The sequence below is a fragment of the Pipistrellus hanaki genome (assembly GCF_964339955.1).
Source record: "Pipistrellus hanaki genome assembly, chromosome: 1".
Classification (NCBI taxonomy): Eukaryota; Metazoa; Chordata; class Mammalia; order Chiroptera; family Vespertilionidae; genus Pipistrellus; species Pipistrellus hanaki.
The window spans coordinates 208,152,872-208,169,687 of NC_140503.1; the positions used below are offsets into that span (position 1 = coordinate 208,152,872).

General features: G+C 64.0%; 1 protein-coding gene across 2 annotated transcripts in view; it reads right to left on the reverse strand.

Moving 5' to 3' along the window:
• PPP2R2C (protein phosphatase 2 regulatory subunit Bgamma) overlaps positions 1–15,955 on the reverse strand; it is a 59,037-nt gene extending 43,082 nt beyond the window's left edge. The window contains exon 1 of one of the 2 annotated variants that reach the window (XM_084864220.1): positions 15,666–15,955. In XM_084864220.1, coding sequence (XP_084720346.1) covers positions 15,666–15,735 — 70 coding nt within the window. In that variant the 5' untranslated portion in view covers positions 15,736–15,955. Of the gene's footprint in view, positions 1–15,599 lie in introns of both variants that reach the window. The other variant, XM_084864221.1, reaches the window with a different exon arrangement.
• Positions 15,956–16,816: the final 861 nt, after the last annotated feature.

The window sequence follows — 16,816 nt, forward strand, 5'->3', positions numbered from 1 at the left end:
TCTCAGCCCCACACGGCTCCGTTCTCCGCCCCAGTCCCTCCATGCGCATCTCCCAGGCCAGGCCGGGCTCCCAGATGCTGGGTCACGGCCAGCGCACCGCCTGTCGGAGCCAAACGCAGACCGGGGGAGGCAGAGGCCGGGGTGAGGATGACCCCTCGTCCTCGGATCCGTCCTGCTCCCCAGGCTGCTGGGCTTGGCTGTCATGCTCTGATTTAACTCAGAGGCTGTGACATGTGGTGCCATGTGTGCCATGAGACCGCCAGCCGCTCGGGCGGGCCCAGGGCGAGGAGGCCGCCAGACCGGCTAAGGCGCCGCCTCCCGCACCGGGTCCCAGCACCTGGCTGCCCTCCGGCCATCTGCCCCCTCCAGCAGGCCTGCGCTTCCCCCACCCCCACCCCCACCCCCCACCCTGACCTGGGGCTGCAGTCAGCTCCACCCGCTCCTGGCAGGAAGGTGGGCGAGTGGGCAGAGGTCCCGGCTCAGGGCCAACCCGCTGAGCCGCTCCGAGCCCCCGGCCACCTGCCTCAGCCCCGGGGGCCGCCAGTCCATGCCGTGGAGCTCTGCCGACCATTCGGTTCCGTTTAGTTCGGGGTCATCAGGCACAGCGGAACGGCCCGGCTCCGGGGCCGGGAGGGACGCGGCGAGGGCCGCCGAGACCCGCTGAGCACGGGCTGTGTCCCGGCACCGCTCAGCGTTTCATTCAAATGAACTCGCTCCAGCTTCCCCAGGGCGCGAGAACACGGTTTCATCATCCCATTTGTCAGATGAAGAAACTGAGGCAGGAGAGGTTCCTCCCCTGCTGGCTAGCGGAGTAGACATCTGAATGCAGGTGGTCTACACGGAGCAGCTGCTGGCTGTGAGGCTGGGTGGGCCCCGAGCTACCTCCCCCCCCCCCACACACACACACACACACCCACACCCCACAGTGAGCTCCAGGTCCCCGGAACCCGCCCAGCGAGGCCCCTGGGCTCCTCCTGTCACAGCCCAGGAGGCCCAGGCTCAGAGGATGTGCAGGGCTTGCCCAGGGCCACCCAGAGGACTTGACCTTGAGTCCATGGGGCTCTGAGGCCATGTCCTGAATGACTGAGCTAACAGCCTCCCTGCCTGTTACCGCCGTTCACCCCCCATTTCCACACGTTATGGGGAGCCCTGTGTTACACAGGAGGCCTCTGGGAGAACAGAGCCCTAAAGACACCCCGAGTTTGTAACTTCCAGCAGATTTGATTCTGGTCAAGGGCCCAGGGCTGGTTGTGGGTTCACTTCCCGGCTCCACCAGGGCATGTGCAGGAGGCAACTCGCCTCTCTCTCTCTCTCTCTCTCTCTCTCTCTCTCTCTCTCTCTCTCGTGGATTTTTCTCCCTCTCTCCTTTCTCTCTCTTTCACACCCCCTCCTCCACTTTCTCTAAAAATCAGTGGAAAATACCCTCGGGGAGGTTTAACAACAAAGCAGTTTGGCTGGATTTATCGAAGAGCCTTTTGTAGCCAAAAAGCTTTCTAACAACCCTTGCACCCTGGCTGTCGGCTTACTCCCGCATGCGTGTCACCCCCCACCCCACCCCCACCCCCCATGGCTGCTTCCTGTAGGTTCCCCCAGCGCTCAGCTGGAAGACGACCGGAACCTCAGAGCCTGGTGGCCAGAACGAGAGCTAAGAGATCAGGGAGCCCTGGGTTCGAGTCCCCGTGTCTCCTCCCCCTCCCCCGCCCCGCACCGCGCCCCCCGCCACTTTCTGGCTGTATGACTTCCTTGGGCGACTGGACCACTCCTGGTCTGCATGGTCAGAGAGCACGCCCAGCCTACAGGGCCGTGAGCGGCTCTGGAAGGTGCTGGGTGCTCGGCAAATGGACCCCCGCCCGCCCCCAGGAGCCTGCAGACCATCTGGTCCCAGGGCTGCGAGCAGATGGCTCTGGGCACAGCCCGCCCGGGTTCAGCCCACGCAGCGTGCAGGCAGCGCGACAAGGCCGGCGCCGGGCTGGCCAGCAGCAGCACCAGCACCGCCCGGGGACCAGCCCGGGGACGAGCTAAATGCCACAGCCCTTGCCTGTGTCGGGCCTGGACCACGCCGGCGCCAGCACCTGACTAGGAAAGAGCTGGAGATCCGGAAACTGCAGCCAGACCGAACGGTGGTCGGCGATGGCAGCGCGGGTGCCGACCGAGGGCACACAGACCGGAGGCAGCCCGGGACCAGCGGCTGCTCAGCGAGGCCCAGGCCCTGACTCCGGCCGCGGAAGGGTGAGCCTGGGGGCCAGAGGAGGGCCGCCAGCCACACTGCAGCCTCTCTCCCACCCACTTCCTACGGGTCTCCCAGCGTCACCCGAGCCTCGCTGTCACCCCCAGCTCACAGATGAGAAGACGGAGGCGTAACGGTCACCTCATCAGCCAGGACGACTGGACATGCCCAGCGCGCGGTGCCACCTCGGTCCTCACACAGCAGTTCCCTCTCTCAGCGACCCCGCCTTCCCCGCCCGTCCCGCCCCGCTGCCCCGCCCAGGGCTCTGCATTTCAGAGGCGGCCGGGGCGGACTCAGGGCCTCCTTTCTGTGCACACAGGACGGCCTGTGGGAGGAGTCATGGCGCACACACAAACGTCTCCACGTCCCGAGTGGCATGGAGCAGGACGGAGGGCGGGCGCTCCGCACTTGTTTCTGTGACGCGTCAGGACGATCCTGCCCAGACCGGAGGCGGCGGCACTGTCACGGCCACGGCCGGCGGCATCAGACGCCCGCCCCTCGCCCTCGCACGGTGACCCCTGCCATCTCTGCAGCAGCTCGAACATTCCCGGTCCTGGCCCCGGCTGCCCGGGTCTGACGTGACGTGCCAGTCTCGTGCACATGTGGATCGGCGGCCATGGAGACTGGCTGATACCTGCACAGCATGCACGACCCCAGCCTGCCCTCCCCGCCCTCCCCAGCCACCGAGGCAGGCACCCAGGTTCCCATGGATCAGGGAGAAGAGTGAGGCCCAGGAGCTCCTACAGTCCGCATCTCTCATCGAGCCAAGGGTCCTGCTTGTGAGAAATAAAACCTGTCGGAGGCCCGGCCAGTGTGGCTCAGTGGTTTGGTGTTGATCTATGGACCAGGGGGTCAGGGTTAGATTCCCGGTCAGGACACAGGCTTGGGCTGCAGGCTCCATCCCCAGTAGGGGATGTGCAGGAGGCAGCCAATCAAGGTTCTCTCTCATCAAAGATGTTCCTCTCTCTCTCTCCCCCTCTCCCTTCTTCTCTGAATCAATTAAAAAACACATTTTTTGAAATCTTCCAGCTGAAGGAGGGGTGGATAAATGGATGAGACCACACAGGAAAGCAGAGGCGCCACGCCTGGTTCCCCCACGCAAAGCCCCGAGGCCCGGCCACGGAAGCTGGCCGCTGCTGGCCGCCCCGAGGCTGCGGGGGCAGAGCTCCGGCAGGCCCAGCCGGGAGGTCGGGGGAGCAGCCTGGGTCTCGGGGGCGTGCAGAGGGCAGTGCCCACAGGGGGTCACTGCCGAGGAGAGGGGAGGGGGCACGGCTCTCTGGGTGGAAACTCCCGGTCTGAGCCCACGCGGTGCCGAGAAGGTGCCAGCAAAGCCCACAGCCTGGCAGCTCCGGTGCAGACGGAGCGGGAGCGGCCGCCCACTCCCCGTTTCCATGGGGATCCCCTTGAAATAACCCCGGCGCCAGGCTGCTATTCTCCTGCGGGGGCGGGGCTGGGCAAGCGGACGGGAGGCAGCGCTCCAGCACCGGACTGCGGGAATGCGGGCCCACGCCTGGCCCCCCTCCCCCCCCCCCAGCAGCCATGCCCACACCGGGCCTCCCCTCCCTCCCTCCCCCCCCAGCAGCCATGCCCACACCGGGCCTCCCCTCCCTCCCTCCCCCCCCAGCAGCCATGCCCACACCGGCCTACCCCTCCCTCTCTTCCCCCCAGCAGCCATGCCCACACCGGCCTACCCCTCCCTCCCTCCCCCCCTCCCTCCCCCCAGCAGCCATGCCCACACCGGGCCTCCCCCTCCCCCCCCCCCCAGCAGCCATGCCCACACCGGGCCTCCCCCTCCCTCCCCCCCAGCAGCCATGCCTCATCCCAAGCAGCCATGCCCACGCCTGGCCCACGCCTCCCTCCACCCCCCCCCACTCCAACAGCCATGCCCGCGTCTGACCCCCCTCCCTCCATCCCCCCCCCAGCAGCCATGCCCACGCCTGGCCCACGCCTCCCTCCCTCCCCCCCCTCCAGCAGCCATGCCCACACCTGGCCCCCCTCTTTGCCCCCCCCAGCAGCCATGCCCATGCCAGGCCTACCCCTCCCTCCCTCCCCCCAGCAGCCATGACCACACCTGGCCCACGCCTCCCTCCCCTCCCCCCCAGCAGCCATGCCCAAGGCCTGGGGGCAGCAAGGCCACGCCTGGGAGTGGAAGACGGGAAGGGAACGGCGATCGCACCCTCAGCATCAGCGGCCTCCTTGGAGATTGCTCCATGCCGGCCCGGGGGACACGGCCCAGGGTCCCCCCAGGGTCCCTCACCACAGCACCGTGGCCTGGGCGAGCCGCTGGACTTGGGTGCCGTTTCTCATGTGCCCAGTGCCTCACCCAGCCGGCAGCCACCACGGCTCCGGCCCCGCGGGAGGCGGAGGCACTGCCCGAGGACCCTAGACACCCTGAAGGCCCCCGCCTCCCGCGGCCGTGTTTGTGGAGCCCCCGGGGCAGGCGGCTCCGATGTCTCTGTGGCCATGACCCTGACCATCCCGCGCTGCGGGCACGGAGAAGGCCGGGCGGCTGCTGCCGGGCTCCGACCTCCAGAGCAACGGCCCGTCCCGATGCGGCAGGAGAGGACGGAGGGCAGGGGCGGCGGGAGAGGTGCAGCCCCTTTCCTAGGGCCCCCTCTCTCTTTTTTTTTAAATATATTTTATTGATTTTTTACAGAGAGGAAGGGAGAGAGATAGAGAGCCAGAAACGTCGATCAGAGAGAAACATCGACCAGCCGCTTCCTGCACGCCCCCTACCGGGGATGTGCCTGCAACCAAGGTACATGCCCCTGACCGGAATCGAACCCGGGACCTTTCAGTCCGCAGACCGATGCTCTACCACTGAGCCACACCGGCTTCGGCTCCAGGGCCCCCTCTCGATTCCCGGAGTTCCGGTCCTAGATGGTGCGGGGGCGGCATTTGCTGCGGCAGCGAAGTCAGCTCCGGGAGACGGGGGCCGGGGGAACAGCAGAGCCGGGCGGAGCCCCAATTCCACCGCCCGCTGCACGTGTGACTGGGCAGGGAGCATGGCCTCTCTGAGCCCGTTTCTCCTCACTGCGGGGTGCAGGGGGTGGGGATCGGGGGGTGGGGTGCAGGAGATGGGGGGTGCAGGAGGTGGGGTGTGGGGGTGCAGATGGCAGCTGAGCTGAGGATTGGCTGCCTGTGGCCGTCCCCTGGCCCTGCTCCCAGCACCTTTCCCACAGACACTGGCTTTCCCCGCCTGCACCAGTGCCCATTCACCCACTCATAAGGCCTGGGAGCCGGGAGGAGGGCTGCCCAATGCCCATCCGGGTCAGAGGAACCGAGCAGCACGCGGCCGCCCTCAGAGCTCGCCAAGCGGGTCAGCGGGGGGATCCGGCCCTTTCGGCCCGCAGGACGCACCAAGCTCCCTCCCAACGACGAGGGAGGCAGGGAGGAGCCGGCCAGCGAGCCGAGCTGTCCCAGGCACGGAACCCCCACCCCCAGGCAGTCGGGGAGGCCCCGCAGACCTGAGCAGGGGCTGGTTTGGCATCTGAAGGCCTGGGTTCAAATCCCAGCCCACCCACTGTGAGCTGTGAGCCCCTGACCCCATTTCCTCTCTGTCCACGGGAGACGGCCATTCCACACGCCACGGGCGCCTTGAGCGCCTGGGCCTGCGCGGGGTCCCCAGCCCACGTCACCGCCGGTCACCGCACCACATGCTCCTTACAGGGATACAGACACGACCCACCCCCAGGTCTGCAGCCCCTGCCCCAATTTCCCACCTGCCAGCCCCTGCCCCATATGGACACGCACCTGTGCCCGAACAAATGTCCCTGTTTGGGGTTTGGGAAACCGGGTCACTGCAGGAGAGGAGCCGTCCACAGGGTGTGCCGGGGGCCCAGGGCTGCCCCTGAGGGCTCCCCACTCCACGTCCCATGTTCCCTGGCCTGGGACTCGGGGCATCGCACAGAAGCAACCTCATCGCTGGCTCCTTGGGGTCCAGCTGGATGCCCAGCCCCCGGGGCCTGCAGGTTCGGCCCCCTCAGCCCAGCGCAGGCCAGCACCCTCCCAGATACCCCACAGGAGCCTCCGGACCGGGCCGGCCACCAGCCACACCCCACCCCGCAGGCGGCCACTTCTGGCCCCAGTGGTCCAGCGGCAGGCCGCCCCTCCGGGGTCACGGGCGGGGCTGGGACTGAGTGGGTCAGAGGGCAGGTCACAGCCTCAGAATCACCCACAACCTCTCCCTCGGATGCAGACAGTGGACAGTGGGTGGCCCCCGGCACCGTGGCCCGGAGTCAGCGAAAAGACCAGCCTCTGCCAGGACCTTCCCGAAGCCAGGTGCACCGTGCATGCTGTCACCTGTAAGCGTCCCCAGGGGACAGCTTCTGGCCCGGGTCAGAGCCAGTGCTATAAGCACACAGGCAGGCACAGAGGAAGGCTGGCCCAGGGGACCCAAGTGCCTCGGCGCCATCCCTCCCCCCTGCCCCCGCCACCATGATGTGCGAGTACCAGGGACTAAGGCAGGGAGGGGTCCCCAAAGAGGAAGAGAGGAGTGAAGGCCATCGGAGGGGCCCCAGCACCTGCACCCAGCTCCTCCGGGCCGGGGGAGGGCGTGACTTCTGGGACCCTCAGTTTCCTCACCTGTAGAATGGGAAGAACCCCGCGCCTCGAGGCTGTTCACAGTTCAGCGAGATGAGCTGCCAAAAACATGTCGCAATGGTTGGGGGGTGGAGGGGACAGCGGGGCCTGAGGGAAGCCGCCCTGGGAGGTGGGGGTGCCATGCCGTTCGGGCAAAGGCTGCAGGACGCCAGACCACCTCTGTGACTCCGCTTCCTCCCAGGGGACCCCGGCCCCGCAGAGATCTAATTCCGCCCGCCTCCGGGGCAGCCCCAGCAGGGCGGGGAGCAGGAGGCCAGGCCTGCCCAGAGCTGGTCTGAGCTGCAGTTGGAGATCCATTCCTGCTTGGGCAACGGGGGCCTCTGAGCCGCCTCTGTTCGGCCTCAATGGGCCCTTCAGCCCAGGGCTCGGGAGGACAACGGTCCCTACTGTGCCAGGAGGCAGTGCCCGGCCTGGGAGGCACAGCGGGGCCGGGGGCCTGCTCCCCAGGCAGCTGGCGAGTGCCTCCTGGGCTCAGGCAGAGGAGCCTGGACCGTCACTTAGCACATGTCCCTTAGCACACGCTGCTTCTCCAGCCTGGAATGTGCTGGAATGCCATGTCCTTCCTTCCTTCACCCGCCCTCATCCTCCCTGCCTACCTGCAGTGGTCATTCTAGAAATAGCTGTTGAATGAATGAATGAGTGAATGAGTGAGTGAATGAATGAATGAGTGAATGAGTGAATGAGTGAATGAATGAGTAAATAGTTGAATGAATGAATAACTAAACAATTGAATGAGTGAATGAATGAGTGAGTGAGAGACGGCAACAACCTTGATCTTCAATGTTGAACACCCAGCATCCCCTGTCCCCCTTGGCACAGACAGCGGACCACTGATCGTCTGTTGAACAAAAGTTGAAAAGAATGTTCGACCTCATTGGTATTCAGAAAAGGAATTAAAACAAATATTTTTCATCCATGCTATTTGCGAAGGTCAAACAAATTAGAATGCCTAATGCTGAGCGGCAGGCGGTAAAACGGGAACTTTCTGGAGAGTAAAGTGGTCACCCATGACGGGAACATTAAGCACGTTCATGATTTCACATAAAACTGCAGGCCTGGGACTCTCTCAGGAAAACTACTCCCGAGTCCGGGGGAGGGGCATGAGCAGGGAGCTTCATACGCAAAGTTCATTCACTCAGTGTGGGTTACAGAAGCAAAAAAGAAGAAAAAAAAGAAGAAAAAAAGCCGCCTAATTACCCAGCAATCAGGAGTGATTACATGAACCATGGCGTGTTTCATAGGCAGGTGCGCAGCCGATAAAGGAAGAGGGGAGGCAGGCTGGGTACCAGTTACAGTTCTCCTCTCCTCTCCTCCCTGCTATTCCTGGGGTCACACAGACCTACTTTATTAACAGTAAACTTGGGGGGATGGCTGGGGGCTTCTACTCCACTGCCCCTCCCCGGACCTGTGGGGAGAAATGGGTATAAAGGTTGGGATCTAAAATGAGAGCAATCGGCCAGCCGTGTGGCCCAGTGGCTGAGCATGGACCTGTGAACCAGAAGGTCATGGTTCGATTCCCAGTCAGGGCACATGCCCAGGTTGTGGGCTCCATCCCCAGTGGAGAGCGTACAGGAGGCAGCCGATCAGTGATTCTCTCTCATCATTAACGTTTCTTTCTTTCCCTCTCCCTTCCTCTCTGAGATCAATAAAGACACATTTTAAAGTTTAAAACAAAAGCACTGAGTGCCCAATGGGTGACAGACTCTCACAGTTCCACCAATCACAAAAGCCAAGGGGGTGGGAGGCAGGCCAAGGAGTCCACCTTCCCAGGAAGTCCCGCCTTCCCCATACATCGTGGTAGGGCCAACTACCCAATTTGTGGGGCCCAGTACAAAATGAACACACCTCTGGGTTTCTGGTACTTTGTCATTTGGGGGATCTTAATTTACTTGGTTGCTTTAAAACTCAATGCAGAGAAGTTGTTGACTGTAAGGAAAATAAAGTTAATTCAAATTTTGGGGAGGAGGGGAAATGAACACGCAGCAGCGGGAGGCGTTCAGACACGAAGCCCTTCCCTTTCTCCGTGACTTGTCATGGCTCGTTTGTTTGCTGTTTAATGCCAAGGGAAATAAAGTTAAGGGTTCACATTATCGGCCTGAGTTTTATCACTCCTCATTCTGTGGTGCAATTCAAGTCTCCAATGCACATCTAAGCTAAGGTGACCAGACGTCCCATTTTGGGCGGGACAGTCCCAATTTTTAACAATTTGTCCCATGTCCCGTGGCGTTTTAAAAAAGTCCCGATTTTTGGAAAGATTCTTAAAAATCGGGACTGTCCCGCCAAAAGCGGGATGTCTGGTCACCTTAATCTAAGCGCGTGGCACTGGGACGCAGAATCGCCGAGATACGCCATCTGCAGCCGGGGGCTCCCCACCCGTGAGCTTTGTTCTCCCCAGAGCAGGGAAACACTGCCCCAAACCAAGTCTGTTTTTATTCCACTTTTTTTTCAATCCTCACCAGTGGAAGGGAAGGAGGAGGAGAAGGGGGGTGGGGGGGAGGGAGAGAGGGAGATTGATCTGAGAGAGACACATCCATCGGTTGCCTCCTGCACACACTGCTACCAGGGCTGGAGAACCTGCAGCGGAGGTACGTGCCCTTGACCAGGAATTGAACCCACAACCCTTCAGTCCCTGGGCCAACGCTCTAACCACTGGGCAACCAGCCAGGATTCTTTTTTATTATTATTTTTATGGATTTCAGAGAGGAAAGGAGAGGGATAGAGAGAGAGAAACATCCGTGATGAGAGAGGAGCATCATCGATCGGCTGCCTCCTGAACACCCCCCACAGGGGATTGAGCCGGCAACCGGGACACGTGCCCTGACCAGGAATGGAAGCGTGACCTCTTGGTTCCTGGGTCACAGCTCAACCACGGAGCCACGCCGGCCGGGCTTTATGCCACCTGCTGGTGCTCACACCTTCCACACGCCCCTCCCTGCCGGCGGGGGAGGGGAAGGGAGGCGGAGCCCCGGGCCCTGCTTCCCCTTCTCACGGAAGTAACCGAGCAATAAGCACCGGAGGGGGCTCCCTGGTCCCCGGCGCCTGCCAGAATGACACTGCCTCCTTCCTGCGGCCGCATGGCGCTCCGCTCCCCAGGAAGCACGGCCTCTGGGCTGTCGCCGCCTCTGCGCCCGCAGTCACAGTGCTGAGCCCGCCGCCACGCTGGGGAGCGCGGCCACACCCGAGGGCAGGGGCCACGCGAGGGAGCCGCCCGGACACACGCACCTGCGGCCTCTGCTCTCACACACGCCATCGCCCCCCAATGTCACGTACAAAGCAGGGGTTCACGGATGAAATTATTAAGGACTTCAGGGTGGCCATGGCAGGTCTGAACCAGCCAGGTCCCACACCTGACAGCTGCACGGCGCCAAGCCAGCTGGGCAGTTCTTACCACCTCACGCTTAACTGGAAAGCAGCTTTCAAAACGGTCTGGAGGAGAGATGGCGGCTCTTCTTGCAAACGGACCCGGGCGTTTAGAAAGCCTGGAGGACCATCAGCCACGGGCAGAGCGGCGGGCGGGCCCAAGCCGTGGGCGCTGCTCCCCTGCGACGCCCCCCGGAGCCCCAGCCTTCTCAGCCGCCCTCAGACCCCATGCCCCTCGCACAGACACAGCCGTGGCCCTGCGGGCCCTTGGGGTAAACGCCGGAAGCTGGAGCCAGTACAGAACCAGGCGATGGGGTGGGAACGTGGATCAGAAGTCCATCTCCATCTTGCAGAAAGAAACTGAGAAAACCCTGCTCTGTGACTCGGTTAGGATGAGTGTGTGGCTCACGGCTCACAGTGTGGGGAGGACGACACCCCCATCACAGGGTGGGCCTTTGGAGTCCACAGCCCCGCCCCTCAGGGCCGGTGACAGCCCGGGGCGGGGAGCTGGGCAGGGAAACTGAGGCTCGGGGAGGCCTGTGCTCTAGGACACCCAGAAGTGTCCTGTAGGCGCCTCCGTCCCGCCCCCGGCCCCTCCAAACGGAGACCACGTGAGCGTGTGATCCAGGGAGGCTTATGCAACGGGCATCCTAAACGGAGGCAATGGAGCAAGATCTGAGCAGCCCTCACCTGCTTTTCCAAATTCAGAGGTGGCTCCCCAACACTCCCTAGGCTGGCTCCCCCACACCCCTGGGCTGGCTCCCCCACACCCCTGGGCTGGCTCCCCCACACCCCTTAGCTGGCTCCCCCCACACTCCCTAGGCTGACCCTGAAGAACAGACACCATTGTGAGCGAGGGATAGTGACTAAAGGCTGGCTGTGCCGGGCTGGGCTGGGCGAGTCCCGGCCCCAGGCTGTTTAAAGCCTTGGGGGAGTGGAGGTCCATGGAGGAGAGACTGCAGCATTACGCGATTGCACATCCCTCCCTTCGAGTGATCAAAGCAACAACCAGAGAAGAAACTGAGGCCCGGAGAGACTGAGCAGCCCGCCCGGGGCCAGGGACCAGGGACCGGGGCCAGACCCACGGGCGCGGGTCTCCTGACCCCAGACCCCAGGTATCTCATCGGGTCGCACACCCAGCCCCGAGTCCCAGGCAGGAGACCGGAGCTGGGGGCTCTGAGGGAAGCCAATAAAAGGGAGGGAGGCGGTTCCCACAACAGAAAGCAACTCAAACCCTCCTGCTCACGCCACCATCCTGGGGGCGAGGGACGGGCAGCGGCCTCGGGGGCTGGACACCCGTGAAGGCTGTGCGGGAGGTGCCATCGGCGACACGTAACGGCACTGGGCTTCCGCCCCTGCACCGGTCCGTCCTGAGGTGGGTGCGGATCAGGCCTGGTTCGTCCACGGAGTCCCAGGCGAGGCCTGCACCCTCTCTGCCCGGCCTCGCGAGGCTGCTGGGCTTCGTGCTGTCACCAGGGGGCTGGCTTCCTGGGAGCTCTACTGCCCACCCCCCACATCAGCTGCCTCGCCCGTCCCGGAGCCAGTGGGCGCGAGGGGGGTGGGGCTGCCCTGGGGTCACGCTGGCCGCACACATCTCCTGCTGGGAACCAGCCCTGTTCCCCGGAGGGCGAGGACTGAGTGCACGGAAATCAGCCATAACACCCACCACAGGGTGCCAACCCGCCCAGGCTGGGCTTCCCAGGGGCCGCACCCCCTCGCCAGCGGGGCTCAGGCTGGGCAGAAAGCTGACGTTATCCAGGGCACGATTCAAAACCAGGAAGGCAACACCAGGCGGCAGGGCGTGCCTCATGCTGGGCAGAGAGCGGCCTGTGTCCCCTCCTGACCTGGCCGGTTCCTGAGCAAGTCCCTTCCCTCCTCTGTGCTCCCTGTCGGCCCTCAACTCTGCAGTGAGAAACCGATGACTCTGAAGTCACGTGGCGCACACAAAGGTGGCAAAGATACAGGGTTAGAGACACAGGAACACGTCTGCCCGTGCATGGAAGAGACATGTGCATACAACAGAGTTTGAGGGCAGAGATGCTGCAGGGAGGGACAGCTGTGGGCCCAGCAGAAAGCAGGCCCCAGACTGCCTTCCCTGCCAGTCATCTTCCCAAAGAGGCCCAGCCACCTGCCACCTTCCGGGCCACCTCCCCTGGCTGTGAGATCCTGTGGCTGGTCCATCACTGCCTGCCCAGAGCCAGACCCAGCGTAAACACTGCTCTGACTAATTCACACTAAGGTGTGAATGATTAGCCAAACCTAAGCTCTTCCTGAAATAGTTAAGACTTTACAAGAGACTCAGAAACTCAAATAGGACTCCTCCTGAAGATGGAATTTAACTTGAGCCCCAAAGGATGAGAAGAACAGGGGGAAGGGGGTGTGCCGAGAGGACACAGCCCATGCCAAGCCTAGAAACAAGGAAAGCGCCTGCTGACGGAACAGGAAGGGGATCCGAGCATCTGTGGACAAAAGGACCCGGTGGGACAGGCATTCGCACACCCAGGTCTTTTTTAAAACTCCCAGCATGCACTATTTTCTTGCGGAGTTCTTACAGGAACAAGATTTTTAAATTTTTTTTAAATATATTTTATTGAATTTTACATAGAGGAAGGGAGAGGAATAGAGAGTTAGAAACATCGATGAGAGAGAATCATCGATCAGCTGCCTCTTGCACACCCCCTATTGGGGATGTGCCCGCAACCAAGGTACGTGCCCTTGACCGGAATCGAACCTGGGACCTTTCAGTCCGCAGGCAGACGCTCTATCTTCTGAGCCACACCGGTTTGGGCAAGACTTTCACATTTTAATGGCGCGGTTATTCAATGTTCCTAGCAGACCCAAGGCTGGGTGGAGTGCTCTATGTCAGCATGATCGCTGACTGTCCCAGCAACCCCCGAGGCCGTGAGCACTTCTCCCTTTGCAGAGGGAGGGAGGGGAGCGCAGAGAGGTTCAGTGACTGGCCCAAGGCTGCACAGCACGGGAACCAGCAGAAGCGGAATCTGAACACTAGTCCCTCTGACATCCAGATCAGTAACGACCCTGTGCACTGAGCACAAAACGCAAGCGGGGTGCAAGTGTGAGCGTCGGCTTTCACGCAGGGAGGCCGGGATCCCCATCCTTCTATTTCTGATCGTTTTGCTACTGCTTCCTCCCCTGGGCCCTGCCCTCCCTGAGGCAGGAGCTTCTGATCTTCCCTCTGCATCCCTGCACCTGAGCCCTACCCCTACAAACAACGGGCGCTCAGTCCTACCCCCTACAAACAACGGGCGCTCAGTCTGGTGTGCAGACAAAGGCCAAGCCTCGGTCTCTTCATCTGTAAAATGGGGATAAGGAGCATGTGGCTGTGTGTGAGGCCCCAGAGCACCATGAGAGCTCAGCGTACCCCCACTGCTAGTCATCCATCTATCATCCCAGGTGGCTCCTTCCTCCACCGTCCCTCCTGACCCTCGCAGACACCCAAGGACCTGCAGGCAGGGTGACACTAGCCACTCCTGTTTTAAAGATGGGGAAACTGAGGTGGGAAAACTGAGGCGGGGGTACTGAGGCGGGGGTGTCTTCAACATCACAGGACTCCCTTCTAGAACATGGGCTCCCTACCCAAGGGCAGATCTCTGTCCAGTTCCCTGGGCTAAAAAAGTGACCGGCACAGCCGAAACCGGTTTGGCTCAGCGGTAGAGCATAGGTCTGAGGACTGAAAGGTCCCTGGTTCGATTCCGGGCACATCCCTGGTAGAGGGTGTGCAAGAGGCAGCTGGTCGATGTTTCTCTCTCATCGACGTTTCTAGCTCTCTATCCCTCTCTCCTCCTCTCTAAAAAATCGATAAAATATATATTTTTTTAAAAAAAAAAGTGACTGGCACAGTAACAATTTGCTGAATAAATGAAAGGAACGACAAACCCTCAGGTCTCCTCTCGCTGCGCCTGCCCCTTGCCCTCCCTGGGAGGGGGTGAGTATAAGGAGAAGGGCAGAATGGATGAGCCTCGGGGTCTGCGAATGTCCCCTGCGGTGGGGGGCGGGGAGCCTCCTCCCTTTCAGCCTCTCAGCCCTGTGCTGCCCGCCCTCTGTGTGGAGACGGGACACTGGGCTCCCTCCAGGAAGCCAGACGGGAGACCTGCCAAGATCCCTCTCTCTGGGCCAGAGCCTGACTCCGGCACCTGCCAGCAGCCCAGAGGCCTCTCCCGCGGGCACCCCACAGCCGGGAGCAGAGAGAACACAGGACACACATAGGTCCTTCCTGGACCTCCCAAGGCCAGCGGCACAGGCCACCCAGCCTGAAGGGCACCGGCTCCCTCTCCCCACACACCCGGCAGCAGAGCATGACTCAACGGTTCTCTTCCGGGGAGCGCCCCCCCACAGCGCCCACAGCACCCACAGCCGGTTACACGCCCAGCCTCTGCCCCCCGGGTCAGGACGCCCCGGAGCCCGCACTGCCCGGGCCCAGCGCTCCCCCGTCCTCCGCGGGGCTCGGGCTACCGGCTTGGCTTCATTTCCGGCGGAGCCGGCAGCAAGGACACCACCGGGAGGCGGTCACCGCTGCGGAGCCGCACAGGCTCCCGCCCAGGCGCCCACGCACCCGCCCCCGGGCCAGGCCCCGCGCCCTCCCCCTGGGACCCACCGGGCCCCTCACTGAGACCCACCCTCCTGCAGCCGGGAAGGTGCAGCGACCCTAACCCTGCGAGCCCCGGCGCCCACTGCGGGAGCTGCCCTCCCGGGCTCCGGCCCGGAGGCTGCCCTCCCCCGGCCCCGCCATCCCCGGCCCGCACCCAGGGCGCGGGGAGGTGCTCCGGGGACCTTGGCAGTCACTGGCCTGAGGAGAAGGCAGGGCCCTCCGCACCCTGCGGCCTCCGGGCGGGGCTGGGCTCGGCTCCCAGGGCCCATTTGGGGGTGACAGAGGCAGGGAGGGCCCTTTTGGGGTGCCATGTCCCACTTTTTTTTTTAATCTGACAGTTTGGGGTCAGCTGCTTCCTCTCAGTAAAACTCACCGGGAATAAAAGCCCAGCCCCACGCCGGCCCCTCTCCCACCCCTGGGCCTGCCCTGGAGGCACAGGGAGGGGCCGGGCGCAGCCTCCCCGGAATCAGGCGATGCCTCCCCCACCCCCACCCCGCCCCATCCCTCTCCGCCTCCGGGCGGACGGACAGCTGGAAAATTCCGCGGGCTTTGGGCAGGGCCCACAGGGCGAACCCGGGTTCTAAGTAGCCCCTCTCCCGGGGCTTCTGCACCCGCTTCGCCGCAGGGCGGCCGGTTTGAAAGCGGGGCCCGGGCCACCTCGGGGTGCCGCCGGCGGGCGCGGAGGAGGCGCGAGCCGCGCCGGGGCTCCCTCCCCTCCCCGGGCCCGGGCGGGGGGCGGTGGGGCGGGGGGCGGGGGGCGGATGGGGCGGGCGGGGGGACAGACACACAGGCGGTGCACACCTTCGGAGGGCACTCGGTGCGACGGCATCGCCACGCCGCGGCCGGAGGCGCGGACACGCTAGTTACCTTCGGTCACGTAGCCGTGGTCCCGCAGGAAGCCGTGGTTAATCTTCCGCGCGTCCGCGTCCTCGCCCATTGAAGGCCGCGCCCGGCGCCCTGGGCATGCCCCGCCGCGCCACACAGTCCGCAGAGGCCGCGCCGCGGGCCATGCCGCCGCCTAGCAGGGGCGCGGGCCGGGGCCGCGGGGCGCGGGCATCGCGGCGGGAGGGGCGCGGGAGCGGAGCGGGCGCCGCGGTCAGACGCGCGCGCGGCGGGGGCGGGCCGGGGCCGGGGCGCGCATCCCTCCGGCGGGCGGGCGGGCGGGTGGTGCGGGCGGCGCGCTGCGTCCGTGCGCCCGGCGGCGGCGGGGCTGGGTGCGGGCGCCGGGCTGCGGCGGCGGCGGAGGGAGGGGCGCGCACGGCGCTGCGCTCCGGTGCCGGGCCGAGCCGGTGCGCGGGCGGGGGCCGCCGCCGCAGGCCCCTCCCTCCGCCGCCGCCGCCCGCCCGCTGCCCCGGCCCTCCCCGGCCCCGCGCCCCCAGGTGGAGCGGCACCTGGGCGCTGCGGCCCCGCGGGCGGGCACCTTGGGTACCGGTTCCGCAGCGGGGAGGGAGGGAGGCGGGAGGAGGGAGGTGCCGGCGGAGGGAGGGGGCACCTTGAGTGCCAGGTGCTGCCGTGATGGGAGAGGTGACCAGTTGAAGGACATGAGAAGGGGGGCAGGTGGGCAGCGTAGGGGACACCGGAAGAACGGGGGCGGGGGCGGGGAGGGGGTTCAGGCGCCCCTTCTTTGGTAGAGAAGGCGGGTAGGACGCGTTCTGAAGGCCGCCCCAGGGCAGAATCGGGTCTGTGGGAAGATGCTGGGTGGGATTGGGGGCCTCGGGGAGGGTCAGCACTCTGCAAGGTAAAGAAAGCTCTCTACAAGGCAAAGAAATCACGGAGCTCTGCCTGGAGGAGGCCACCTACTCCCAAAGAAAGCTCTCTACAAGGCAAAGAAATATCAGAGCCAGCTGGGAGTAGGTGGCCTCCTCCAGGCAGAGCTCCGTGATTTCTCCCCATGCTCACCTCTCTACTCACTGGTGAGACAGTGTTGGGACAGCCCGGGGTCACTCCAGAAATGGGATGTACAATACAATTGGGAGTCCCTGCCCCTCCCTGTCCTTCTCCCCACCAAACCCAGCAGG